The sequence below is a fragment of the Salarias fasciatus genome, chromosome 1 (genome assembly GCF_902148845.1).
Source record: "Salarias fasciatus chromosome 1, fSalaFa1.1, whole genome shotgun sequence".
Taxonomy (NCBI): domain Eukaryota; kingdom Metazoa; phylum Chordata; class Actinopteri; order Blenniiformes; family Blenniidae; genus Salarias; species Salarias fasciatus.
The window spans coordinates 5547391-5575214 of NC_043745.1; the positions used below are offsets into that span (position 1 = coordinate 5547391).

Here is a 27824-nt window from a genome sequence, read left to right on the forward strand (position 1 = left end):
AACTTCAGTTCATTGGAGAAAGCTGAGCTGAGCAGTGAAGCTCCATTCTGCCAGTGTGTGAAGAACAGGCTGTAATTAGAGAGCTGCTGTGAGGAGGTTGGGCCGGAGGGGACGGACCCCCCAGCGGCGTGCCATCACAGTGTCAGTCAAGTGTCAGGGCCGGAGGACCAGAGTTCACGCAGGACAGCTGATCGCTCCTCCACACGCCACCAAACAGGGATCTACTGATCGGTGGATTAACGCTGAGTTTTCATGACTGACATGGGCCCACTTCCTCTTTGATTACTATTTTCTGCTTTCTCTTATATTCATTCTCTTATCAGAAAAGTAATTATTTGAGAAATTGCTCCATTTGTTTCAAAACTAGCACAGATGAGTTTTATATTTTCTATTTTTGTTTGGCTTTAAAAAGTGCATTCATCACTGATTCTTCTTTGGTGAAGATCACTGGACGTGTTGAACTGAGAAGCAGAACGTAACGTACCAACGAACACACTCAGACTGTGTTTAGTGGACATTTAGGACCGTGGAACCGTGAAAGCCTGTGAAGTGCTGGACAGGAGGGCGGATCCAGACTGGGGCTGTGTGTGAGAGCAGGACAACAACACCAAGCCACAGGGGAGGAAACTCTGATAAGAAGGCAGGAAAACACACCACACACACACACCACTGCTCAGCAACAATGTTTTATTAATCTGCTATATACACAAGAATCTGAGTCACAAAAACAGAAAAGTGCAAACATCACAGTTTCTAAAAGCTCACACGAAAAGATGAAGAGCATAAAACTCTCTGAAGGGTTTGGAATGAGGACATGAGCACATCATTCAGAGGGAGCTGGTCCTCGTCTGACATGTCTGGAAATCAACAGTCACAAACACAACTTTATTCTATGGAACGTTTTCCTAAACTTCAGCTCGTTTTGAGAAAGTTTTCTGGACACACTGTGGAAGAGTTTTACAGAAAGTTGACCTCAGAGCAGGAGGAGTTAGCCCAGAAGCTAAGGAAGTTAGCCTCAGAGATAAAGAAGTTCACCTCAAAGCAGTGGCAGCTGGTGGAAAATACTGTGATTTATGAGCTTTGCCTGTTTACATGGGGCTTTTTATTCCTCTATAAATCCGAATAAAGCCTAATACTGCTCTAAAATGAAAAAAGGAAACGCCTGAAAACTTTATTCAGAATCAAGCTTAAATTCGAAGACATGTTTATTCTCCTCAGGAAACGGAATTATACGCTAATTGGACGCGACTTCATTCTGCGCATGCTCCGTCGTGATGACGCAACATTCCAAGATGGCGGCCCGCAGTCCGCTTTTCGACTCGTATGGAGACGATTTATTCAACGAAAGCTTTAGAAGAATCAGATATTATCAAATGAGCGGCTCGCTTAACAACGCGTTCATTTCCAAAGCTGAAGTGTCAAAGTTATTTGAGAGAGAAAGAAGAGAAAAATGCTGTTTACTTCCGGGAGACGTCAGTACATCACGGCCGCCGCCTGTCCAATCAGAACGCATCACTGACCACGGCGTGAGAGAGGATTTAATCCTAGTTTTTCCCCATGTAAACACGACGCTCATTAATATAATTCTGAAGTACTTACTTAAGAATAAACCAATTCTGAATTAAAAATGCCATGTAACTACACTCACTGTCTATTTAAAGTCCATTTCAAGAACCATCCCAAAACAACTGAACACAAACAGCTGCGGTCTGCTGCTGTCTGTGAAACAGTAATCATTTTACTCAAAACATAACATATTGCACAAACATTTAGAACCAAATTCACTCATTAATTATTAGTTTAACACACTTTTATTTTAGCTGTTGACAGTCATAGCAGACGAACATTTTTTAATTTTTAAAACAGAAATCCTACAGCGCCCTTTATTGGCCAGCTGCCACTGCTGAAAAAAGCCACACAGGTTAGCTTCGAACTTAAAGAGGTTGGCTTCAAAAGTAGAGAAGTTCTCTTTAAAATTATAGAGGTCAGGTTTTAAATCAACAGAGATTAGCCTCAAAGTTAGAGAATCCGGTCTCAGAACAAGAGAAGTTTGCTTCTAAGCTAGACAGGAGCCATTTTTAACCAGATTTTAATGGTTTTGTCTCCTGTTCCTTCTCCATTTGGTTGAATATGATGTGGACACAAATAGTGCCTGGAAACATCTTGACTAAACAGTGAAAACTTTTCAGTCTCAGTGGAACTTTTCAGTCTCTTTAGATAAACTTCAGGGTTCCCAGTAATGGTGAGTAGGATCGTAAATAAACTAAAGTTTCTTTTAAGAAAACACAATTGTTCTATAAATACACCATTTTAACAGTAAAATACTAAAGTGCTACTGTATAAAAAATTAGCTATAAAAAACATATAAAACCAGAAAAAAAAGCTTATCTAAGGTTTGAGGAGCTCTTCAGTAATAATATCTAGTTTCTCTTTATGCACAATACATTGCAGCACATGAAGCTCCAGTCATTTATTTTCATCCCAGACTGGAATCAAAGCTTAAATCTATCTTTAATTTTCAGATTCTTTCCCTTCTGAGTTTCCTGTGAATCTGGCTCCAGGCGAGTTTTCACAGCTCCTGAGTGATTGCAGTTTCAAGTATTTGCTCCCTTTTTTTGATTTCAATACTTCCAGCATTTCATATTTTACAGTAAAGTGGAGCTCCAGCTGAACGCTCATCGGAGGACGGGCTGATCAGGGCAGAAGTTCTCACACAGTCCCGTCTGGATGTGCACGTCAACAGTCTTTGTACACTTCCAGAGCCTCTAGCTCTTCTCCTGGGCCTGCAGCATGTGCTGCCGGGTGGAACCGGTGCTGCTGCTGCCCATAACCGAGCCCCCGGCCTGCTTCCTCATCCAGTCCAGCATGAGGAACCTCAGCATGAGGAAGAACCCTGCAGGAAGAAAAACACATGTGCGTGATGAGTCTTCAGAATTAACCATGGAGTTCCACAGGGGTCTGTCCTTGGACCTGGAGTCTTTTTGCTTTATCAGTTGAGAACTTCACCACTGCCGTTTGAACAGGCCTTGAAAACTATAAAATACTGAATGAGTTGTAATACTCTGCTCCTGAACTCAGATAAGACAAGTTATTATACTTGGAATAAGGTCAGCCAGTTTCTAATCCTCCGAGTCTGGTTCTGCAGGTTTCTTACTGTAAAACAGAGTTTTCGGTGAGTTTCAGTGAGATTCTCTAAGGTTCTCTGGGAGCTCGGACCTTGGAACGCTGTGAAGATGCAGGCGAGGAATTGCATGGCGTCTGCAGCCGGGCCGTAGGTTATCATGGCCAGGACCCAGGGGATCCCGAACAGCACGCTCAGGCCCCAGATGCTGAGGAAGGCCACGCCTTTCTGCTTCCACTCGTCCCGGGTCCGGATCTGCCTGTAGACCAGGAAGAGCATCACCGAGCCCGACAGCACCAGCACACCCATCACAGACCAGTTGATGACCTGAAGAGCCAGCCAGGAGTTAGGAGTGTCGGTAAACCAGCACCTGGAGGAAGAACCACAGCTTTCAGAACAAAACATAAAAGCGATGCATTTTCACTTCAAACGCGGAAGAAACGGAACCTAAAATCTCACATGCGATATGGTTCAGAGGCTTCGTCCACTCCGTACACCTCCATCAGGCCGTAAAAGCCTCCGACTGCAGCCAGGATGAGGACAGGCAGGGCGGGGAGGACTGCAGAGGACACACATCAGGGTCAGCTCAGTCTTCAGAAGCTGCTCCTCAAGACAAAACGCCTCCACACTCACCGAAGCCCAGCAGCAGCCAGACGTAGGGTCTGGGCGAGGGGCTGAAGACCATGTAGACCAGCCAGAAGGTGTGGATGACCTCGATCCCCATCCAGGCGAAGGAGCAGAGCAGGGCGTAGTGCATCAGCGCCCCCACCCACACACACACGTCCGGACCCCCCACGTTGGCCAGGACCCCCGTGAGGAAGAAGAGCAGGCTGAGGATCCCCACCGACACCGAGAGACTCAGGTGGATGAGGAAGGACTGCTCCTTGGACCGCCTCCTGGACGGGGGGAGACCGTATTGGTGTAAGTGCATCACATGACGTGACAGAGAAACAGCCATAGAGCCCTGATGTATGTCAATGAATGTAGAAATGCTGTCTTCAGTGACATATCACATTTGATTGGTGTCTTGTATTATCACACAGCAACATTTAAATAATTTACATGAATGGAGCGTTTCCTGTTTAATTAATCAATAATGTTTAAACGGCAGGGTTCTTCCTTATTCAAAGGGTGTTTTCCTTTCCACATGTGCTCACTCATGTGAAACTGTTGGGTTTTTATCTGTAAAGTGCCTAGAAATAGCAGTGTTGTACTAGGCGCTCTATAAATAAAGCTGAAATGAAATGAATGGTGAGTTGTGTTAAACATATTACAATGTTGTGATAATTCAAAATAAAAGTGCATAATGTGAAATAATGATATTTTCATCAAATGCTTAACAATTAAATTTGCTATAATGCTCTTTATTGTGTTTTGTAAAAAAAAAAATCAATGTTGCTTTAAAACTGATACATTGTTGCCAACTCCTCAGTCAGGAAAGTTCTAAATGATGTAATCATACAGAAAGAAGCAATAGGATTGGTTCAAAGTGCGTCATGTGACCTGATCATTAGAGTAGATAGAGATACAGCCATAGAGAGACCTGATCATTCAACGGCAGCTTTTAAATGTAAGTACAGGCGTCTGTTGACATACAATTACCCTGTTGTGTTTTATTATTCTTTTACAAATGTAAAAATCTAGTTATAAATGAAATGTGATTAGTGTCTTGCCTCATATTATCACACAGCAACATCTGAATAACTTAGATTAATATAGTTTTTCTGTTTGAAATTTATTCTGTCAGGTGTCCATTTATTTCATTAATCGTATATTCAGTTTCATAATCAATAACTGAACATGTATCTAAAAGTTCCATTAAGAGGAGATCCGAATTCTTTGACATATTTAAACACATTTTCTTAAGTAATTCAACAGTATCTTTTCCGAGAAATTAGTTACTTTTAAAATATTAGAAATCAGTTACTAATTCAGTTATTTTTTGGAAAAAAGTAACTAATTACTTTTTAAAAGGAATTTGCCCAACACTGATTGTGAAAATCAAAATACCTTTTCCTGAAGAGATAAACACTGAGAGCCACACAGCTGATGAACGACAAGGCGCAGCCCAGAGAGGTGATCACTGTCAGAGCCAGCAGGTGGCGCACCGGACGAGGCATCAGCTCCTGGAGGGGGGCGGCAAGTGAGAAGGTGTGTGTGTGTGTGTGTGTGTGTGTGTGTGTGTGTGTGTGTGTGTGTGTGTGTGTGTGTGTCTCACCACCATCACGGTGAAGTACGTCAGGTGGTTACACAGACAGTCGGTGTGTGTGTCTCCTCTCTGGACAGTCTCACAGCCGTCCCCCAACCAGTTCACCAGCCAGGGGTCTACACACACACACACACACACACACACACACACACACACACACACTGAGTGGAGTCACGTTAGACATCAGAAGAGCTGCTGAGTCAGCGAGCTGCTCTCACCCTTCCTGGTGTCCCATGAGACACACCTCCTGGAGTGAGACTTCTGGGGAGAAACCAGAGAATCCACCGTCAAGTTTCACCTTCACATTCATTTCTTTACCGATTCTTCTCTATTTTAAACATTCTGAAACATTTAACTGCAGAGAAATACTCTTTATAGAGGCCTTTATGCTTAAATGTGTTTTCAGACAGATGATGTAACTCAGAGGAACTAAAATAGAAATAACTCTGCGTACGCACACACACTCACACACACACCTCAGACAGTTGAGTGAAACACATTGATTGAGTATAAATAGTAAACAGTCATACATAATGAAAGTATGTAAATTATTGAGAGGCAGAGAGAAGATATACTTTAATATAGTAACACACGGCTTTTCTATAAGCAGTTTTTTAAAGTTTAAAAATTCCCTCCTCTCCTTTGTGTCATGCACGTAAATGATTCTTATCCAGTTTGCAATTTATGTGACATTATTAAAACCTTCATTGATGAACCCAACACCGTGAATTACCCTTTCCTTTTGCAAGTTGTTTTCTCACAGTACAACAAATTTTAAGAATTAGGTGAATTTAAAGGTGCTGTAGGCAGGATTTTGCTAGTCAATACTAATTTTTCTGTTTTCTTTGGATTAAATGTCAGAGTATCCATTGATAATCCTTTAGGAGTGTAGTATAATTGCACTACCGCGAGGGCGCAGCGTTTCCATCTGTCTCTGTTCTGAGCTGAAAAGGATTCTCGACCGCTCCCGGTATGTTTGACCAATCAGAAGAGCCCCTGAGGCTCTATCCTGATTGGTCGAGGGGCGGTGCTTCAAAGCTCTGCTTCTCGTGAACGCGCATGAGGAAGTCCAGGCCCACATATTTACCTGCCTCGTCGGACATAACATCATCAAAACACCACGGAGGACACCGTCTGTTTCTACTGGAATTCTTAAGAAAAGGCTCTGACCCCAGGCCCGCCGTGAAAAGGTCACAGGTGAATCAACCCGCCGGCGCAGGCGGCCGTGACACTGCCGGCCCCGCTCGGCACCCCGAGGTGGGCACAAATCCGGGTTTCAAATCGCCATCTTAGATGGGTCAAATCGCCATCTTGCCTACGGCACCTTTAACTCTAAGAACATCTCAGAGGAGTGTGATGTTCCTTCAGCAGTCCGGTGAGAGAATGGTTGGAGCGTGGCGGTCCAGACTGAAGCAGAGAGTAGAACCCGCAGTTCTGCTGTGGACTCACAGGTTCGTGCTGGAAGGCGATCCTGATGGGCTCGGACAGATCGGAGATGATTTCATTTCCCACTTTGATCTCCACCACGTGTCGGAGGACCTTCACGTCCGTGTAGCCGTCCTGGAACAGAGAGACTGTCAGCTGGAGGGGAGCGGCGGTCCGCTGCTGCTGGGCTGGGGTCAGGGGTCAGGGGTCTCACCTGGAACAGGCTGTTGTTTGTGTGGAAGGTGACGGACGCGTTGCCTGTTTTGGATGCGAGGGTCAGAGCCGGAGGCAGCTGGACGCTGACGGCAGGTTCTCCACCTTCAGACTCCTGCAATGCAAGAAGAGCTTTTCACGCATTCGACAACAATTCAGGATTTTACAACAAAAACTTTAAAGCTAGAACAAATACTGTGCAATACTCCACTGCCTTTTTACAATTGAGGCCCCGTTTCCACGACAGCAGCACTCTGAAAATGCCCTGATTCTATGTAGACGTCGAGAATGCAACTTTTAGTAGCGTTAGAGCTGACAGTCGCCATAATAAGAACCCCGCCTTACCGTCTGTCCAGACGAATGTCCGTGTGTCGGTCACTTCACGGCTGGAAGCCGCTTCACGTGAACTGAAATCCTTTTCTGTCTGTGCTGAGTGACATGTTGTTTGCTCTAAGACTAAACAGTCTTAGACCTGTGTGAACCTGCACTGGTCTGAGGACCCATCTTTGTTTATTCCGGTCTAAAAATAGCTGAACTGTTTAAGGAAGAATCAGACGACTCCTTAAATTAGGCTGCATTCTGTGACAGGTCTCATCTTGCAACATGCTTTGCCGCATCTTTTTCAGTGTTTCTGCTGTTTTCTGAAACGACGTGCTTTGACCTGAAATGTGTGTCTCTCGTGCTGTCTGCCGGGATTTAAAACAAAAAACAAACAAACAAAAAAACTAAACCAACACTTATTGTGTTTTTCTCTTACGGGAGACGTGATTTTCTTCATCTCAGACTCCTTCGTCTGCACATCCACCCTCTCAGCGCACGGGTGCTCCAAGTTCTGAAGCTGCACCGTCCTGTTCAGCCTGCACACACACACACACACACACACACACACACACACACACACACACACACACACACACACACCATCCTGTTTACATGCTTAATCAATTGGTTTCACATCAGCAATCAGCGCAGAGGGGCGGATCGCGGATGCTGAAGTTTCTGAGGTAGAACACTGTTGATTACATGTTGCCGTACGGAGATCCGCTGCTCACTGCTTGATCACATAACGCCTCTGAAAGAACAGAAAACAAAAGATGAGTTTGTGGCTTCTGTGGATTTGGATTTTAACGTTATAGTTAGAAAATACAATTTATGAATGTGGTTATGTTTTGCTCTCGGTTGGATATGATGAAAGTTACAGTGCATCCATTTACAGATATTCAATCAATGCATAAAAGAAGTTACATTTAGGCTATTGTTTTGCAAATAACAGATTATATTATTGGAAATCAGTCAAAAAATGTGGGGAAAAAAAAGGAGAATTTGTTTCCAACAGCTACGTTTCCAGCAGGTTTTCATATAAATGGGTTTAAAGGATGAAAAAGGCTCGTTTGAATGCTTCAGTCTGTACACCGTGTAAGAAGTCCTGTTGAATTGATCTGAAAGCTCAGCCTACTGTGTGCACTCGCACGATTCAAAATAACATTTTTTAAAAGTTCAGCGATAACGATGTGTTTGAAAGAGTGGACAGTGAGGAGTCCTGATGTGTGTTTCTCACTGCAGTCGGTGAACTCTCCATAGAAGTTGTAGGCCGTGCGTGTCTGACTGACGACTAGATCTCCCCGGATCTTCGCGTTCTCGATGCCGTACTCTGCCTCAGGCATGTTGGAGCCGTAAGTCAGATCGGTACAGCAGGAGTCTCTGGGACGGGCCGGCCAGCACAGAGTCAGGTTTTTACCTCCGATCTGTCCAAAAGAGAAGAGGAAAACAGAGACCACAGAGTTTATATACTGTCTAACATGTACTGTATAAACCTTATGAGCTCCAGGCTGCATCTTCAGGCTCCAGGCTGCAGCTTCTTCACATGATCCAGTGACGGGGCGGGTTCATCTTCCAGTTTCACTTTTCACTTCTGGTTTCTGATTATCATCTGAGCTGCAAACCCAATCAAGTGTTTTAACCGCATTTTTTAAATTTATTGTGATTAATCACACTTTAAAAATATTTCTGCTTGTTCTCAATAGATGTGTTGCGCAGATAGACAATCCAAATGACGACAAGAAAGTATTTGGTTTCAAATTGTTCTTCTTATGTGTCTTCGGCTCCGTTTTCACAGTGTTTCAAGTGAAACGGACCATTTTTTGTGGTTTTTTTTTTTTTTTCCGAAAAGTTTCGCATTTACATGAGAACATTAACAAAATGATGTTTGTTTACATGAAAACGGCAGAAATACAGAAAACTGCAGTTTTCATGTTGGTCCACGAGGTGGTGCTGTTGTTTGTTTTTTGTAATAAACCCACACACGCACACATGCACACACACTGCAGAGAACAACATGCTAAAAACATTAATGGGAGAACACGGACAGAGTCCCAGGAGAACGTGGACTAAAAAATTTTGAAAATTTTCAAAGTTGGAAACTTTCCATGGAAATAAAAGGAAACTAATGGGAATGAAGCAGAAATGTATTAAGTTGAAGTTAAGCTTTTAAAAGGGAATTTAGATATGGTTGATGGAGAAATATTCGAGCTTAATCCAGAATTAAAAAAAAAAAACAGATTTCAGCCATTTCTTAATCACATGCACACACAGCCCTGTCTGCAGGGCTGATGAGGCCACGCCCCCTACATGCACCGTGCACTCCTGCATCACATGCACTGATCAGTTCAGCAATCCTGGATGAAGCAGGAGCACCTTCTCAGCTAAACTTCCTGTGGAAATGAAATGGAAACATTAGCTGGGCGTCATGCCGTTGTTCCATTCCGTCTATCTGCTCGTGCATGAGCAGAACAGCTGTTCACTACAGGCGTGGTGTGCATGTGCAGTACCAGTGTTTCAGGCAGGTTGTGTTACCTGTAGAATGAGCGTGTCCAGCAGCGGCTCCCAGAACACGCAGAAGGGCGAGTCCCCGTCCGACCGCAGGCCCAACGACTGGAGGGGCAGCACGTCGTCCCTGGAGCAGCGCCCGGTGATCCGGCCCCGGACGGACAGCGAGCGGCGGTCGGCCGACACGGACAGGCCGGCGCAGCCCGGGAAGACGCTGACGTTCAGGCTCAGCTCGCCGCCGCCGTGACGCCACGTCCCGCAGAAGTTCAGGAACAGGTCGTTCTCAGCGGACGCTGGAAGAGAAGCACCTTTCAGTCCACAGGAAGCAGAATCAACTCTCCACATCATCTCTGCGTCTTCCGGCAGGATCTGTGACAGCTGATGAGCGTTTAACTCTCCACATCAGGGATCAGGCTACGGTTTGGTTTGCTTGTTGTTTTCTTTGTCTCACCTCTAGCGCTGCGAGTCTGGACCTGCTGCAGGATGCTCCCTGCTAACAGGGACTTTCCTTCTCCTCACCGAGGGCTTTTCTCTGGGTTTTACTTCAAGCTGAGCTGACGTTAATAATGAAACGAGGGTCTGATCTGAACAGTGAACAGTTAAAGTGTTGCTATGCGGAAGGAACCGACGCAGCCTTGACCCCTGAAGACCTCTGGTTAAACTTGAGCTGCAACGTTACACCCACGGAAGTGAGTCGTCAGTTGAGTTCGCGGCTCGGAGGACACATCCTGATTCTTCAGCGACCCTGAGAAACCTCCGAGCCGTCAAAGCGCTCCCCGGGTACAGCAGAAGGTCTTCCTGCAGCTCTGAGGCCTTCAGTTCTCAACACTTCACACTGCGATGTGACACAAGTTATTCCATGTAATAGATCAATAAAGATCACTCTCACTGTTAAAGTTTATATTTAGATCTACCCTACATGTGCATGTTTGTAGCTAATGAAGTGATTATCTTGGGTGTAATACTCACTATATAAAAAAAAAAAACTTTGACCACGTCAGTATTTTATAACTGAACTTAACAATTTTGATTGAACCATTGCATGAACTATTTTTAACAGCAGTTCATCCTTAATCATAAATGCCAAACTTGCATTTATTTTACATTTTTAACTCTTTTTAATAGTTTGTTCACAAAGTCGCTTCATTAAATGGAAAACAAACAAAATATTGAACATTTTCAGCATGAAAACTAGAAGAAGAAGAATGGTTGTCTCTGGACAGTTTAGGCAATGCTTCCACACAGTGCAGTGGGCCTGGAGTCCGAGATGAAGTGCATATTCTAGTCGGAATTGCCATTCCCTTTTTTTGTTTTTCGTGTTTTTAATGTATTTTTAATAGAATAAAAATAATTCTGACAAGAATTTGAGAAAAAATAGGATCAACAGGACGAGTTTACATCTATTTCAAGGTAAAAGGGAAACCTTTCACTGTGTTTTCATGGTCAGTTTATACGACCGTGGTGCTCCAAGCCACTGAAAATGCAGTTTTTTGAAACTTTCGTAGCTGTGCTGGACTCCAGATTTCTCCCACTGACTGATAATTGAGCAGGAGTAAAGAGCAGAGAGTGAGGACGAGGAGGCGGTCTTACCTATAGAGAGCAGGCCGATCAGGAGGAAGACCACCGCCATCTTCAAACCGCTGCAATCAACAAAACATTCACACGTGGTCAGAGAACAGGAAGAAATATTTAATTTCTGCATGTGTGAGGAGAACCGCCCTGAGCGAGAAAACAGAAACACAGCACAAAGAATTCAAGCTGAACACAAACATATCTGCAGTGTTCACACACATCCCAAGTAAAACATTTCTGTAACGATACTGTTCTGGAGCGGACGCCTGCTCTTTATCCACACGCCGCTATCAATGAATACAAATGAGTCCAGGCCCAGAATACACACACACAGACCTTTATGAGCTCTTATCAATGGAAACAGTCTTCCACCCATACACACGCACGCACGCACGCACACACAGACACACACACACGCACACACACACATACACCCATGTGCACATGAACGTGCTTGTACAAACACACACACACACGTGGATAGAAACATAGTGACCGATAAACACAGACACACACTTACATGCACACATTGACCCATGCACAATGCACGTACACACACACACACACACACACACACACAGACACACACACACACACACAGGTGAAGAGACACAGACACCAACACACATATAGAGTCACGCAAAGAGATACATGGACACACTTACAGGCACACTTACCCACACACACCCACACACACACACACACCCACACCCACACATACGCACACACGGTTGCAGCTGCAGGATTCAGAGCCTGAGAAACAACCTCTACAGAAAAAAGCAGCAGTACACACACCGCTCCATATGCCTGCCTCACAGCGGTATTCTTGATTCACACATTTGCGACTGAGCGTCTCCACCTTCGTCTGCTCCCTCACACCACAGCGGCATCGCAGAGAAGCTAAATTCAAAGAAAACGTTCATCATACAGACTACTGACTGTGAATGGAATATGTAAATATCACTGAATTCTGGTTTAACACACATGATCTGATAAAGAAAAGTATTGAGATTCATCGATAAAAAAACTAAAGCAATTAACTATTTGTAACTGACTTTACTGGTGTTATTTTTTGGCCACAGAGAGTGCATAAACACCAAAAAAAAAAAAAAAAAATCCTTAAAAGTCAAAATCCAACTGAAAGGGTATTGTTAACGGTGCAGTACATATGCCAGGCCTGGAGGTGGCACTGTAACTCTGCCACAGAAATTTAAAAACAAAAAAAAACAGAGAAGAAGACACAGAGCGAGCACGTCAGGCTTGACGTCGCCTTATACCCCTTTCCCATTGCAACTAGCGGGTCGACCCGTGTCTGCGACCCGCCAACTATCGCCTTTTTAGACGCCTTTCCCACCGCCTGCTGACCCGGGTCTCACCTCTTGCCGGCGAGCCGCGTCGCTGCGTTTTCCCGCACTGATGGTGTCCCACGTTGATGACATCATCAGCGCGACGGAGCAAAACGAAAGTAAACAATGCAGCGGAAAACAGTCCCTGTTACCTGTAGGCGAATCTCCTCTTCCCCACGGATCAGGGGAAGCTCTCTGGTCTCGCTATCTTGCCACTGCTGGGTCATGTTGACGAAGGAAATCTCACGCTGTGTCCAGAAACAACAACTAGCGCGCTAACTTAGCCGCGCTGCGTCGACGTCATCATGTAAGTTCCCGGATGTGTCCCTCCTACTAAAAGCCGCTACAAACTCACCCGGGAATTTACCGGGTCGATTGCAGGGTCAATGACCCGGGTCGAAATTGCGGGTCAAACCTTTTCCCACTGCCATGACTTAGCGGGTTTAAACGGGTTTTTTGGCCAGTGGGAAATTAAACTAAACAGCATCAGAGCTTCTGCAGCAGTTTTCAAAACAACGCGGCGCCGTGCGGATGATCGGACAAAAACGATGCGGTTACATGAAACGGCGTTGTCATTAAAAACACAAAATATACTCTCAGTGTAGTGGTTCTGACCCGGACAGAACAAGAGTCCAATGGAGACAAATCCAAAAACACATGAGTGTGTGTGTACATGAGTTCTCTGATCGCTGTGCGTGACAGCAGCAAGGTTCTAGAGGAAGTAAAAGAGAACGAGGCCAATGTCTCCAGACAGACAGACAGGAACCAGAGAACCACAGAACCACAGACAACAAGAGGGGGTGGGGGGGGGGGGGGGGGGGTGGGGGGGGGGGGTGAAGAGCTGAAGGATCGGAGCTATGTTGAAACACACACCTGATACAGGAGGAGTACTGTATACACACACACACACACACACACACACACAAACACACTCTGACATTTTTAAACCGTACACAGAGATGGACAGCAGAGACGGGTGTAGCCTGGACTCGGAGCTGCAGCGGCAGAGAAAAGCGAAGGCATTCAAACTATTTGTTGCTGTTGATGTTTATACACAACAAACAGGCCGAGGCAGAGGATGTCTGCGTGTCCCCGCCTGCCCCCACCCACCTGAAACACACTCAACATAAAAGCATCGCTTTGACGGGCTCTTCGTCATTCTTGAGGCGAGTTCCAGCAGCTGGTTTCCAGTCAGAGACAGACTATATCATGTACCTACAGCTGGCAGCTTCTCCCCGTTTCTTACATTTAAAGATAAACATCTGTTCTCGTGAGGTTTTCAGAACCAGAATCTGGAGCTGTTCACTTCTGTTTTATCAGCGTTTATACTGTGATCAAGAAGACTAATTCTAAATCAATATTTCTGTTTTGATTAGATGTTTCGTACCAATGGAGTAACTTTAAAAAGTGCTTCAGTTTAAGCTGATTCCACCCAACCATCCATCTAACAACACACCCATTAACCCATCCATCCACCCAACCTTCCATCAATCCACCCACCTGACCCATCCATCCATCCACCCAACCACCCAACCCATCCATCCATCTACCCACCCAATCATCTCTCATCCATCCACCCAACCATCCATCAATCCACCCACCCAACCCCCCACCCAATCATCCCTCATCCATCCAACCACCCACCCACTAATCCATCCATCCACCCAATCATCCATCAATCCACCCACCCAACCCATCCATCCATCCACCCACCCAATCATCCATCATCCACCCACCCACCCATCCATTAATCCATCCACCCACCCAACTATCCATCATCCCTCATCCATCAATCCACCCAACCATCCATCATCCCTCATCCATCAATCCACCCAACCATCCATCATCCCTCATCCATCAATCCACCCAACCATCCATCATCCATCCAACACCCATCCATTAACCCATCCATCCACCCAAACATCCATCAATTCAAGCACCCAACCAACCAAAAATCCATCCATCCATCCACCAAATCATCCCTCATCTGTCAATCCACCCAACCATCTATCCATCCCACCATCCATCAAATCATCCATCCAACCAACCACCCATTAATCCATCCATCCACCTGACCCATCCATCCAAAATCAAACATCAAACTGGAGTTTGTATCAGCAGGCTAGGCCACGTTGAGAAATCCGAAAATGTTTGAATGTTTTTAGCCGTTTCAACCCATTTTCATCTGTTTTTACTTATTTTGTTTGCACCTTTGAGTCCATTTTAGCCATTTACACCTATTTTAATTGTTTGTGTTGTTTTGTCAGATTTGTTCCACTTTAACAGTTTCTTTTCACTGATGCAGTTTTAGCTGTATTTGTAGTTGTTGAAGCTCTTGTTCTTTTCTTGTTCTATTGCTAATTTGCTCTCACATAAACATGAACATAGACCAGCAGTGAAATTCATTTTAAGCCCATACTAATTCAAAAAAAATTCGATTTTGGGGATTTCGAGGTGTTGTTTAAAACTCAAGACACTGACCACCCTGATAAAAATCCTTCTTAAAGACAGTGCAATTTAATGCTTGTTCATTCAATAGGAGAAATGTTGCTGGAGGTGTGATTCTGTGACAGTGACGAAGCAGAAGAGCTGCGAATCACTTCAGAGTTGTGGTTTCCTTTTTCCAACGGAATACACATAAAAGAAGTGAAATTCACATTTCAGCGACAGACGTGTTAAAGTGTGTTTTCTGTGTGAGCACACAGGAGGCGTTCATGTGCAGGGCGGATCAAAGGCTGCGCGTCTCTCGATGACTGTGTTTACAGCCATAAACAAGAGGGATATGGCCCACATGATGCCGAAAATTATACGTGTGATTGAGTGAAAGAGTTAACTACATGGCAGGGCGGCTGCTCTCGGTAATCACCACCATCCCACAGGTCTGCAGGAAAGTGCCGCCGCCAGAATCCCTTGATGCTATCAAACTCATCACATGAGGGGAAATAGTTCAATCGGGTTGTTTTTAATTCTTTATTTACAGTCTCACTGAAACATCCAACAGCAGCTTCTGACTGTAACGAAAGAAAACCTGCTTCCAAACTGCGAAGAAGTGTTCTGACCTTTTGACTGGAGACTCATCGTCAGAGTGTCGTTAGGCATCGTTTCTCTGCAGGTGATGGAGTGAAGGTTACAGAAGCAGCCTGGGGTTGTCCCCCCCCCATGTCTACAGAGAAACACTTGGGGCATTTTCAACAAGTTGTGTTTTCGGTGGCTTCAAGCATCGCACACCCAAAACACGAAGAGAGAATTTTCTCTCATTTTCACCTGAAATGTTTTGCAAACGAGTCAGAACCCGTCGGGAACTTGTCAAACTCCCGAGATCTTGGGTGAAGATTGGTACAAACAAAGCAAAAGAAATCCAAACAGGAACAAACTGTGATATTCTCATGTTTAAAATCATTCTGTTTAATATGTGATGTTTCAATTATCTGTTCGTAGATATTTTCTTAAATGTCAAAATGTGCTAAAGTCAGACTTTCAGTCAGCTCATAGCTTGCAGAGAGGAGCTGTTTCTCCTCCATCCTGACAGGTGAAGCATTATTTTTGTGTCTGCAGCAGATCTTTGCCCCCGTCGCCCTGGTTTGTCTCTGGTGGTCTGCTGTGTCTGCACATGTGGGGACTCGCTGGAAGCTATAACGTCCTGTTCGACATGCCGGCTTCACCTGAACCGGTCCGAGTGTTTTTCCCACACTGCGCTGCTGGTTTAACTTCCTCCTCCAACATCACATGTAACACTGTTTGCTTTTCAGTTGGGGGACAGTAGCCTCAGTGACGTCAACCAAGATAAAGAGAGAACTGAATCCTGCTGATATGATACCACAAAGCACCATTAAAACGCCGTTCAAAGCCCATTTCAACAAAAATAGCCACTTCTCTGAAATGACAGGCTAATACAGTGATCTACCCGCAGACGTGCGTCTGGTTGATCTATCTTCTCACGCCAGGATGAAATAAAAAGCATCAGACTCCTGGATGTCCAAGCAGGCGTCTGTCCCGGTCCTGCAGGGCCACGTTACTGCAGGTTTTCAACATCTTCCTGCTCCTGCACGCTCATGATGCGCTGCGGAAAACCTGATAACATCCTGATCGATACAACCACTAAACAAGATTTAATGTATGGACAGTGAACCCACGCCTTTTAATCTACTGCCTCTGTTCTTCCTACCGCTGCAATGTTACAGGAAGTCTAATTTACAGGCAAGGAACCAGACTACAGGATCAATACCGGCCTGTTTAACCTCATCTCATCATTTAAAAACCTTTTAATTCCGAACACTGGCCAAGAACACTCTACTGTTAAATTGAAAAGAAAAAGGCAAGATAGCAACAACTCAGAAGTTAATCTACTTACTGATCATTCAAACATCAAACTACAAGCATTTTTCAAATGACGACTAAATCCTCTGAAAAACACCTGCTCATCATTTACACAAAACCGACTTTAATAAAACCTGCTGGTGCAAAACACAGCGAAATGTTTAAAAAAGCTGCAGCATTCTGCATGTTTTTATAAACTCGCCCTGACAGCAAACTGAGGCCAGTTTGACAGAAATGAGGTGGGCAGGGGTTTGACACCTTTCTGTGTGATGCACCACAATGATGAGATGTGTTACAATGAGACACAATCCACCACGTGATAATAAAAACACACTTTGGTGCGACATGGCACATTATTATCCACTACGATCATCTGCATAAAACACACGAAGGCTGCACAAAATGTATCGTATACATGTCACTGGTGACTCACTGACGACAGATTACTGACAAGTGATGAATTACATTTAAATCCAGTTTAGATTCATGCTCTGCAAATTTAACACCACAGGATTGTAAATATGAACACAAAGTGAAGGAAATCATGATGAATTCAGAAAAACTGAAATCAATCAAAAAACGTTAATGGACTAAAAGAGAAAGTGCACTGCTATTTGGACAGAATGAAAGTCACAAAATGAGCAAATGAATCCTAATCCATGATCAGGTTCATCCTGCATCCTTACAAAACAAGACAGCACAACATGCTGATGAGCTGCAGTAGGTTACAACATTCATACAAGATCTAGTTTAGTGTTTTCATGTCAGGAAAATTTTGCGTTTAGATTGCAACATTTTGAAAATGACGTCCGATTTCAAGGAACGAGCAGAAACATTGAAGATGATGTTGTTGGCATGAAAGACCATGAGCTGGAGCGACCAGGTCCCAGGAGAACCCGGACTGGGAATGGTGACACTGGAGGGAAACACTGTTGGTTTTTGTCCATCTACTGAGCATGTGCAGAAGAGCTGCTCACCAAGACCATGGCGCACGAGTGCAATAGCCTCATTTCAGAAAAGCTGGGTTTCTTATCACTTCTACCAACTAGGGCTGCACGATTTTGACAAAAAACCTAATTGCGATTTTTCTGACCAATAATGCGATTTCGATTCAAATTGCGATTTTCACATTTTATTCTTTCAATTGCAGAAAACAGCTGAAATTATGGTCGAAAAAAATTGTTACTTTTACATGGTCTTGCTCAAGTTGACACATAAAATAACCTAATGTAAACTAAACTGACAAAGCTTCAGGCAGCCGAGACCATGCGTGTCTACATCACGTTTAAAAAAAAGTGCGTTGTTTCAATTAAATAACAAAATAATAAAAACCCGATGCTGTCGAAATCGTAATTCAATACTGGTCTTGCTTGCATGGTTCACAGAAAATTACTTAGACAACAGTTTTCAACGTTAAATAAATGGAAATTAAAAACCAGAACCGCATATAGGCACCACTGTGAAACCAACTTCAACTCGCCAAAAAAAAAAAAAAAAAAAAAAAGAACTCGCCAGCCTCTACAGATAAAGGGTAAAAAAATTAATCCTTATTGCTGTAATATTTTTAGATCACAATCAGTTTAGTAATCCTACTCTGGGTCATCTTCCCTCACATTCTTGGGCTGCGCTTCATGTTTTCATGGAGAAAGATGAGAGCATCCACATGCTGGATGAAGGCTGAGCTGTCAGGTGAGAGAGAGAATAACCTACGACTTGTTGATGTTTCTGTAATGTGTAGCGGTGAGTCTTCAGGTGTTGGTACAAATTAGACGTGTTTCATCTGGATCTGGCTGCTGCACGGCGACACAATCTACATTTGGCTCCACGTCCTTTTTTTTTTCAAACCCAAAGTCAGTCCAAACAACTGAACTACGATTCTTTTTTAATATCAACTGCTCCGCTCCCTCCTCTGCTGTCATCTCAGTCCTTTTCACACCGTGGACGAGTCACACTGAAAACTTTTTGCTCCTCACGACACCGCAGAGCACACGCGCAGGGTTTGCTGTTAGCAACCTGACGCTAGTTAGCTGCAGCAGTGCAGTGCATACATACTTGCTTCCTGTTGTCATTTCTGATTGGTCGCTGGCCCGGAATGTGAGACTCGAACGTTTTGACTGGCTGATAGGTCTGTCACTCAAATGCCGCGGAAAAACCTCAGCCCTGTGCAGTTCAGTTACTGCAGGAGTTAAAACCTCAATTTCGATGAGGTTTCGGTTAATCGTGCAGCCCTACTACCAACTCTGAGTGTTTTGAAAAATTCCCACCTTGGAAGAAGTTGTCTAAAGGTGAATTTGATATTGCATCTACTTTTAATTTCAATTTTATGCCACAAGACAGTACAGTGAGACATTATCTGGATTACCTTCAAATTTTCTCGTTGTCACCACCCTGTAATCCCAAATGAAACTCTGGGAGCCGACATTAACGTCGGATTGAAAAAACAGTGGCCATCGGCCCAGTTTACATGGGCGTTTTTTCAATCTAATTGAAAACAATCATGTTAAACGTGCGTGTATACATGAACAGCATACAAAGCGATCCACAATGAATCCTCGTTTACAAGGACCCTGGGTGAAGCGGATTATACACGTCCTGTGACATGCGCACAAAGTCTCTCGAGGAACTTTCAGGTCTTTGTCTCCGCAGCAGCAGTCCTCAGCGCCGAGCACAGAGTTTTTATCTGCTGATATCTGCTCAAATAACGTCCCAACATCTTCATGATAGTACTCCGGCTGAAGGAGCGGCTGCTCCAGCCGGAGTACTGTCCCGCCGGTGCAGCCCAGTGTGAGCACCGGGGCTCCGCTCCACCTGCCGATGTTTCGAATTAGCTGGTGTCCATGTTAACTTGTGACCAACAGATGTTGAAATACAGACTGAAACTTGTAGTCATTTTAGCGAGCGTCGGCTATCCACAGTTACAGTAAATTCATAAGTTTAGAGTGTTTTGCGAGTCTTACTTTAACATTTGCTGTTACCAGCATGTGAGCCGTCATTCGTTAACACGGGAACCAGTTAATCCATAACACCGGCCGGGCGGTCGCTCATAAGTCTGCTCCCGAGTTCTTTGAACAACTAGCTGTTTCGCGATTTGCGGCTATCTCGCCTCTCCAGTGTTTGTTCTATCTGGATTTTTATATAAAAAGTGTTTTTCAACCACGGTCGAGTTCTTCTGCTTGTTTTTGTCTGTCCTGCTTCCTGTTTAGTGCGCACGTCATCACGTCACTATGTACGAGGGAACGCATGCGCGGAACAAATAATCCCTCGTGTAATCCGCTCCGCTGGCAGGCGGCGTTTATATGAGACACGGAGCGGATTGTCGATCAGGGTACGCCGCCTCGTACAATCGGAAGCGGATCCACTCGGGGGTTTACATGACACATTTTACAATCTGCTCCTCCCTACAAGCGGATTATACGGGTCCCATGTAAACGTGCCTAGTGACTCAATGCTCCTTTTCAGTGTCTTCGTCTGTCTTGTCAACAGACGCAGTTTTGCATTTTCACTTGAAGTCGCTGTGGCCTCGGTGAAGTGTGAAGGCCTCGGGTTTCCACCAAGCCAGCAGACTGTGGATGGTTCGGTGATGAAATGATGAGACACAAATCCACACGAGAATCTAAGCATCATCAGGAGTTCACACCACAAGCAGAGAGACACAGATGTGAGTGTGCATGGCTAGATAACCGAATATTTCTTCACTTCTGTTTTTTTTTTTTTTCACAACATGCTGAAAAGGCACATCATGTAAACTAACTCCGCTCCACTTCTCACACCCTCACCATTGTTACTGCTGCACAGCCGCCAGGAATCAAGTCAGCTCAAGAATTTCCCCTTTCTTTCACTTCCCAGCGCTGTGTGTCTATGTGTGTGTGTGTGTGTGTGTGTGTGTGTGTGTGTGTGTGTGTGTGTGTGTGTGTGTGTGTGTGTGCGGACGACTGAAATCGAAACTTTAAAACAAGCTGAGGCACCAAAAGCAGGTTGAACAACACTCATTTTGAAAGTGTCAGCCTCTAAAAAAAGGTCATTAATGGCTGTGTATGTGTGACTTCAAACACATCTTCGTTTTCAGGATCTGAAAAGAAAGAGCGGCGTGTTTTTTTGTCAACTTTCCCACTCAAGCCCCTGTTCTCATGTGGCTCTGACTCACTCATCCTCAGTGCTGATCGCCTCTGCTCTTGTTGGACGCCACACTGACGTGTCGCAGACGACGGTGAATGAGTCAACACCCGCATTAAAAGATGTTGAGAGATAACACTCTGTCATCATTATAATAATTCATTGAAGTATGGAATCAGTCTGAGCAACACGTGCAGACTGAAACACCAGAGCAGCTGCTACATCACTAACTCCCAGCATAATGCGGGACGTTTGAGCCCCGTTTACATGACATTTCAAGTGAAAACACACGGTTTACACAGTTTTGTTTTAGAAAAGTTTCATGTTTGGATAGCAATGTTTTGAAAACATGGAAATAACGTTTTCCCGTAGGGCGGCCGAAATATATAACCCTGCATAGCAGATGGGCCTGCCTGCTTCAGTTCCTGAAATCCTGCAGATCCCATCTTGTAGCGCTCCGTTGACCAATGGTTTCACCCGGTTAAAATTTTACCGGCCCAATCAGGGAAAAGAAGCGCGAGATGCGGGATGAGCGGAAGTGATGAGAAGATGTGGCGATAACGGACGTGGCGACAACAGACGTAACAACAGCGGGAAGCGCCTGAAAGTTGGAAAACAATGGCGGCGTGAGAAGCGATCTCCGTGGACACGGCAACATCTGCAGTTTTATCAGAAATCGACTCAATTTCTTCTTTGAAAGAGGAGCAGAGAACATCACTTCAAGCCTTTTTTTCAGGAAACGATGTCTGCTGCTTCTCAGCTTGCAGCGCACAAAAGCTACGTCATACCATGGTTTCATGTGGATTGGTCTGTGGTGAGTGTGTCGTGTGTCAATCAGAACGATTGTTCAATCTTCTTCTTCTTTGGTCCGAACGGTCGTCCAATCGCCAGCTACTGATTGTTTTGAATGTCCCACCTCTGAAAACAAATCGGAAGAGCAGCTACCCAGATGGATGTGAAATATTTCCGTGGCGGACAGATGAAACTGTCCATCTGGCGCGTCAGTGTACTCAGCTCTGCGGGCCTATAAACACTACAGCTCCTACAAATTGTCGTTTTGGCGTCATCACATGTGGAGAACGACTAACTGTAGTGCGCATCTGCAGCAGCGATTCAGAAAAGCTAAGCTTTCCGGGTTTACATGTAAACAGAGCGGGAGCGTTTTGAAAAAGTTCTGCTTTCAGTAACAAGATGTACCATTGTCGTGTAAATGCACGCACAAAACGCAACAAAAGTCTGCTGTCTTCACTTGAAAATGTGTATATTGGACCTTGGTCTATAGGTGGTTTGGTCTGATTTGGTCTGTAAGACGTTTGGTCTGCAGGACGTTTGGTCTTCGGGACGTTCGGTCTGCAGATAACTAATTACTTTCACACCAGCAGCTTTAAGAGCATCTCTTCAGACCACAATGCAGATCAGTTTGGTCTCACCAAAGACCAAAACCTCAACTAGGTTGACCAAAATACAACCATTGTGGAAGCATGCAGAAACCAGTGAGGGAAAGATGAGCTTGTACGAATCTTTAAGATCCAGTAAAGAAGTCTGCATAAGTCTTTCATGAGAAATAAGTCTGCACAAGCACTTTTTTTGGGAGGTGGCTGCCTCCTAATCTTCTTCTAGAGCGTTTCCACTGCTGATTACACACCTTGATTAAACAGTGAAACCGAGCTGGTTGGTTGAATGAGTTTCTGGGAGAAGTTGTAGCACGCCATGTGAGACGGGAGGATTGTGCGCCCACGTTTCGCCTGCTGGAGGTTGGTTTCCCGTTGCAGCGTTCACTTCCACATCAGCCAAGAATGTGGCGGCGGAGAGTAATCCAAGGAACAAAAGCTGCTCTTTGTTGTCGGGCTTTAGAGGCGAAGTGACAACCAGCATGAATGAGGGTCAAAGAGCACGGGCTGCTGCTTCGGAGACTGTTTAAAGCGCACGCACACACACACTGAGTGAAGAGAAAAGAAAGTATGAGGAGCGAAGACAGCTGAGATAGGAGCTTTTCTTCCTGGACTCTGGTATTTTGATGGGTCCGTTTTGTAGCTGAGTAACAGACCAACTCACACTGATGGCATGAGAGTAACACACAGACAGAATAGTGTCTTCTCACTCACGTGTATGTGTGTGTGTACAGGTCACTGCTGTGAAACACTGCGGCCAATGTTATCCACCCATAAATCCAGGATTTTTCTGCTTGTCTGGCAGGAATAGATAATTTATAGAATCTATCTTCTGTCAACCTCCTTTAAACTGTTTAGGTTCACTCAGTACGAGTATGACAGAAATGTAATCCCTGTATGCAGATGATGGTGTGGTAAACAGTAGGAAATGTTCACTTTGGCAGAGAAGAACTGCTAAATTCTAACAAGCAGTCTGAATAATCCATTGTTTATTCACATGTGGAGTTTCGCTGAAGTGGTGTTTTGAGGTGTTTTGCCTGTTAAGGAGACAGAAGCTGTTTTAAAGACTTAAAAAGCCTCCAACAACAACATCATGCAAAAAAACTGAGAAAACACACTGAAAACTGTTGCTGTGGAAAGACAGCCATGTTAAGAGCATCTTCCTCCTCTAACATTCAGATTATAGAGCATCTTCCTCCACTAACATCCACATTATATATCCTCTTCCTCCTCTAACATCCACAATATAAAGCATCACATTAATAAAATGAATTAAGTAGGTGAAAACTCACATACTGTAAGTAAGACATTAGGTACTTTTTCAGGTGATCATTCAAGTGAGTCTCGTACTTTTTGCAGAAGAAACCACTACCTGAATGTACTTCACAGCTCCCTGTCAGTGTGTGTGTGTGTGTGTGTGTGTGTGTGTGTGTGTGTGTGTGTGTGTGTGTGCTCTCATCGAGCTGACACACAGCTGGTAGCACTGAGCAGGTCGGGATTACCCGTCATACAGTGAATCCAGTCAGAGCAGGCCGGAGCGCCAAAGGTCTCGAGGACACAAATGTTTCAAGTTGAAGTGGAAGACTGGGTGAGGAATGCACCCGGGGCCACGAGTGTGTGAGAACCTCGCACAGCTCCTGATAACACCACAGACGATGCAGCCGGTGCTCACCGCTCCTTTATCTTGGCATCCTGCACGAGGAAATTGAAGGAGCAGGTGGAATGCTGCAGATATGTCCTCCGGGGGTGTGAATAAATCAATAAAACAACACACACAGGCACGCAAAGCCAGCATGTTATTAAAGCCCCTGTCTGTCCCCTCCCCCTGCCCCCCCGGAGGGGCCCGAGGTGTGGGTCACCGGCCTCAGATTGCCCATCACAGGCTCTTTTTCTCCTCATTATGGAAAAATGAAGTCCACACAAAGGAAGAAGGCTTCGGCAGTGAGTCACGCATCCTCTACTGTGAGGGCATTCTCACTGAAGGTTTCCATTCTCGGCTGCATGTACTTAGTTCCACCTTTCCTCTGATCAGGTTCAAGACGGTTCACATTTACACTAGGGTTTTTTGAAGTGAGTGCGGGGTTTTGATTGCTCGCCTTTACAGGAAACCACACAAGAGAGCTGTAAAGAAAGTACTTTTCAAGCTTTCAACACCAACCTGCCTGCACGAATGATCTGATCTGGTTACTGTGAACAACACCAGTACAGAAACAAACAAGAAATAACACTTTCTCTTGAAACACTGTAGTGTAAATGAATCCTCAGAGTAATGCTACGTTCACACCGAAAGCGTCGCGGGCGTCGTCGACGCTTGCGACGCCTCGAAGCTGACGCTTGTGACGCTTTAAACACGACGCTTGACACCGGGTGGTCACAAAGCTCGCGACGCTCGCGACGCTCTTGATGCACGTCAGTTAATTGGCGCGCTGGAGGCTGATTTCTGTTTCCAGCTATGGCGGATCGCATCAGGAGAGCGGCTCGGCTTTATTTGTTAAATAAAGCTAGGCCGCGTCGTTGTCGGAAAAGTCGCTATTGGCTGCTCTGCTCCTCTCTGCTCTGACTGCAGCGGGGAGCGCTGCTGAGACTGACCGCTTGTGAGCGCTTTGGGACGGGGGAGGGGCTCACGCAGCACCCGCTGCTCATGGACGACAGCAACGAGACGTCCTGTCACGTCTCCAGAGCACCGGAGAAAGTTGCTAGATTTGTCGCTAGTTGCTTTTGACAAAAAAACGTCGCCAAGAGGCTTTGGAAAGTCGCCAGATTTAGCGAGAAAGTCATCAAGTTAGCAACACTGGCCGGCCCGCATCGGTGCTCGGACCACTCGTAGTGACGTAGTACCGGAGGGATCGTCTCTGATTGGTTGACGCTCAGCGGCAGCGCGTCGAAAGTTCAGTTTTCCCAACTCTCAAAAAGCGACGCTCACGACGCTCCTGACGCCGGGGATGAGCGTCGTGGGCGTCGACGCTCGAAACGCTGGAAAAGCGACGCTCATGACGGTCCTGATGCGCCGCCCCGCCGCCCGCCGCTCCACGACGCTCGTCCACCATCGACTTTGCATAGAAAAGCGACGCTCACGACGCCCGCGACGCTTTCGGTGTGAACGTAGCATAAGACTGACATAGAACACATGAAAAGAAAGTATATTTCGTTTCTTTTTTTTCTTGTTTTTTCTTTCTTTTTTTTTTTTTGGGGGGGGGGGGGGGGTAACAACTGTTATCACTTAATTGTCCACTTAGTCAATATTGAAAGAATGAAGTCAGAGAGAAATTAGTAAAAAATTAGTAGTCCAAATTCTCTGTAGTAACAAAGCTTTGAACAACTGAAAAATTAATTAATTAATTAATTAATAAAAGACCCTTACCACAAAAAGAGGCAAATCAAAGAATAAAACGCACAAGAATTAAATATTAAATTCTTTTTTATACTGTTCTCATGATAAAATAATGTAAAAAAATACATATTTAAATTCAGCTTAAATTTTGTCCCGCATATACAGATATAAGTGAATGAATATGATCGTTAATTATTAATTAGTACCAAACCACACCTCATTGTGCTGTCTGGCTGCTTTACAGCGAAAAACCAATAAATCGATTAATATATTTGAATTCATTTACGAATATCACGTTATCTTATTCACACTGTGACATTTTAATTAATTACATGTCAAAATGCGTTAATAATGAAAGCCTGAGGAGCAGACATTGACATTAACAGTATATCTGAAAGGTTTAGCGGCAGCACAGCGGCGGAGATCCAGCTCACCTTCAGCGGTTGTCCTGGAGGTGTGTGACCGGCCGAGGGGCTCTGATTCCCGGGTAACCTCGCTCTCTCTCCCCGCTCCTGGAAACACCGCGGGCCGGAACACTCCGATCCGGGGACGCATAAAAAAAAAAAAAAAAACTTTATGATGGAAAGTTGATATTCTCCCCCTCTGTGTGTTTTGTGGAGTTTCTAAGAGTCAAAGTTTTCTCCAGACGCAGGTGTAAGAATCCCCCGGGCAGACGGAATGGACGCAGCCGCCGTGCGGAGCGCAGTTCTCGGGCAGACTGTGACTGACGAGCCGCTGTCACTGCGGTTCAACCTGGAGCCTCGGCTTCCGGCAGGCCCTGTCACAATAAAACATCCGTATCGCTTTAAGCCGCAAGATTCGCTACATGACTGAAGCCAATCTAGTGTGTAATTTTGATGAACATGCTACATGTTTAATGGCTATAAAATGAATAGTGTCATCTGATTAAAGGCTGTGCTCTTATTTATGGTTTTGTGCTTTGCCTTGTTTTGTATTTCATAGTTTTTATTTTCATGTTGTGCTCACATCCAGTCTCAACCACAGTTTCAAAGTATTGTTCTTCATTTCGTCTCTGCTCTTTACAGTGTTGGTCTGGGATGCTCTGGTTTTTGTTTTGACTCAGTCTGGGGTTACGTGGCCTGCTAGCTTCTCTTTTATCAACCACGTGTGATTCACATGTTTGCTCATCTCCTCTCATTCCTGGCATCACTTGTGTGTCTCCTTTTTCAACCATATCATTTCAGTTTGTTTGGGATTTTTGTTGTGAAATCCATTTCTTTCTTCTTGATTTTTTTTTTTTTTTCTAATTTGATGAGTGAAACTGGAGTTTAGAAGGCTTAATCTCTTAAGTATGTTGGTAATTTCAGACATGGATGGAAACCCCTGTATTAATATAGATGTCCTGAAATATTTTTACCGACATCTTCATCCATCAGATGTATTAATCTGCACCTATCTCCTGAGTGAATGAGGAATTTTTCCCCTTCTGCAAAGGGTTGCTTTTATTTTGAAATTCCGGTGATTTCCCAGTCTTGCTGTAAAACACGTGCTTGACCGAGGGAGAGTTGCAAGGTGTCAGACAGCGAAGCCAGTCTGGCGCTGAGCAGGAGGCCAACAGACGAATCCAGGCTGAGACACACTGCACCACCTCTTTATCAACGTATTTACAATCAGCTTTAATCTTTATGGCGTTCAGAGGCCACTGTAGTCCAGATCATACACTTGTATAAATGTATCCAGTCCACTGCAATGAAATGATCATCTTTGGGACAGCTCCAACTTTTACTGCAGCTTCATGATAACAGTCTGACAATAGAAGGTTACAGGCTTCAAATGGAGACTTCGTTTTAAACGCTGGTGTTGAAGAACTCCTGACGGGTCCAGACACTGATTCGGTCTCGACCTTAAAGTCTCAGTCTTGGGAAACTCTGGTTTTGCTCAGTCAGGGGTTAATCAGGTCAATTAGATCTCTGCAGTGTTTTTTTTCAACCATGCAGTT

General features: G+C 44.7%; 1 protein-coding gene across 2 annotated transcripts; it reads right to left on the reverse strand.

Annotated features, from left to right (window-relative positions):
* Window positions 1-670: 670 nt before the first annotated feature.
* Window positions 671-26571, reverse strand: LOC115387835 (adhesion G-protein coupled receptor G5-like). 2 transcript variants are annotated; one of them, XM_030090673.1, is made up of 15 exons: window positions 26299-26571; window positions 11385-11434; window positions 9822-10087; window positions 8527-8713; window positions 7992-8040; window positions 7726-7825; window positions 6970-7083; window positions 6780-6890; window positions 5549-5588; window positions 5340-5446; window positions 5132-5247; window positions 3755-4017; window positions 3581-3680; window positions 3217-3491; window positions 671-2893 (listed from the first exon to the last, which is right to left on the reverse strand). In XM_030090673.1, the coding sequence occupies exons 2-15, from the start codon at window positions 11422-11424 to the stop codon at window positions 2766-2768; spliced, it is 1896 nt and encodes a 631-aa protein (XP_029946533.1). In that variant the 5' UTR covers window positions 11425-11434; window positions 26299-26571; the 3' UTR covers window positions 671-2765. The 2 variants fall into 2 exon arrangements, with proteins under 2 accessions (XP_029946533.1, XP_029946532.1); XM_030090672.1 differs by having other exon boundaries at window positions 5549-5591.
* Window positions 26572-27824: the final 1253 nt, after the last annotated feature.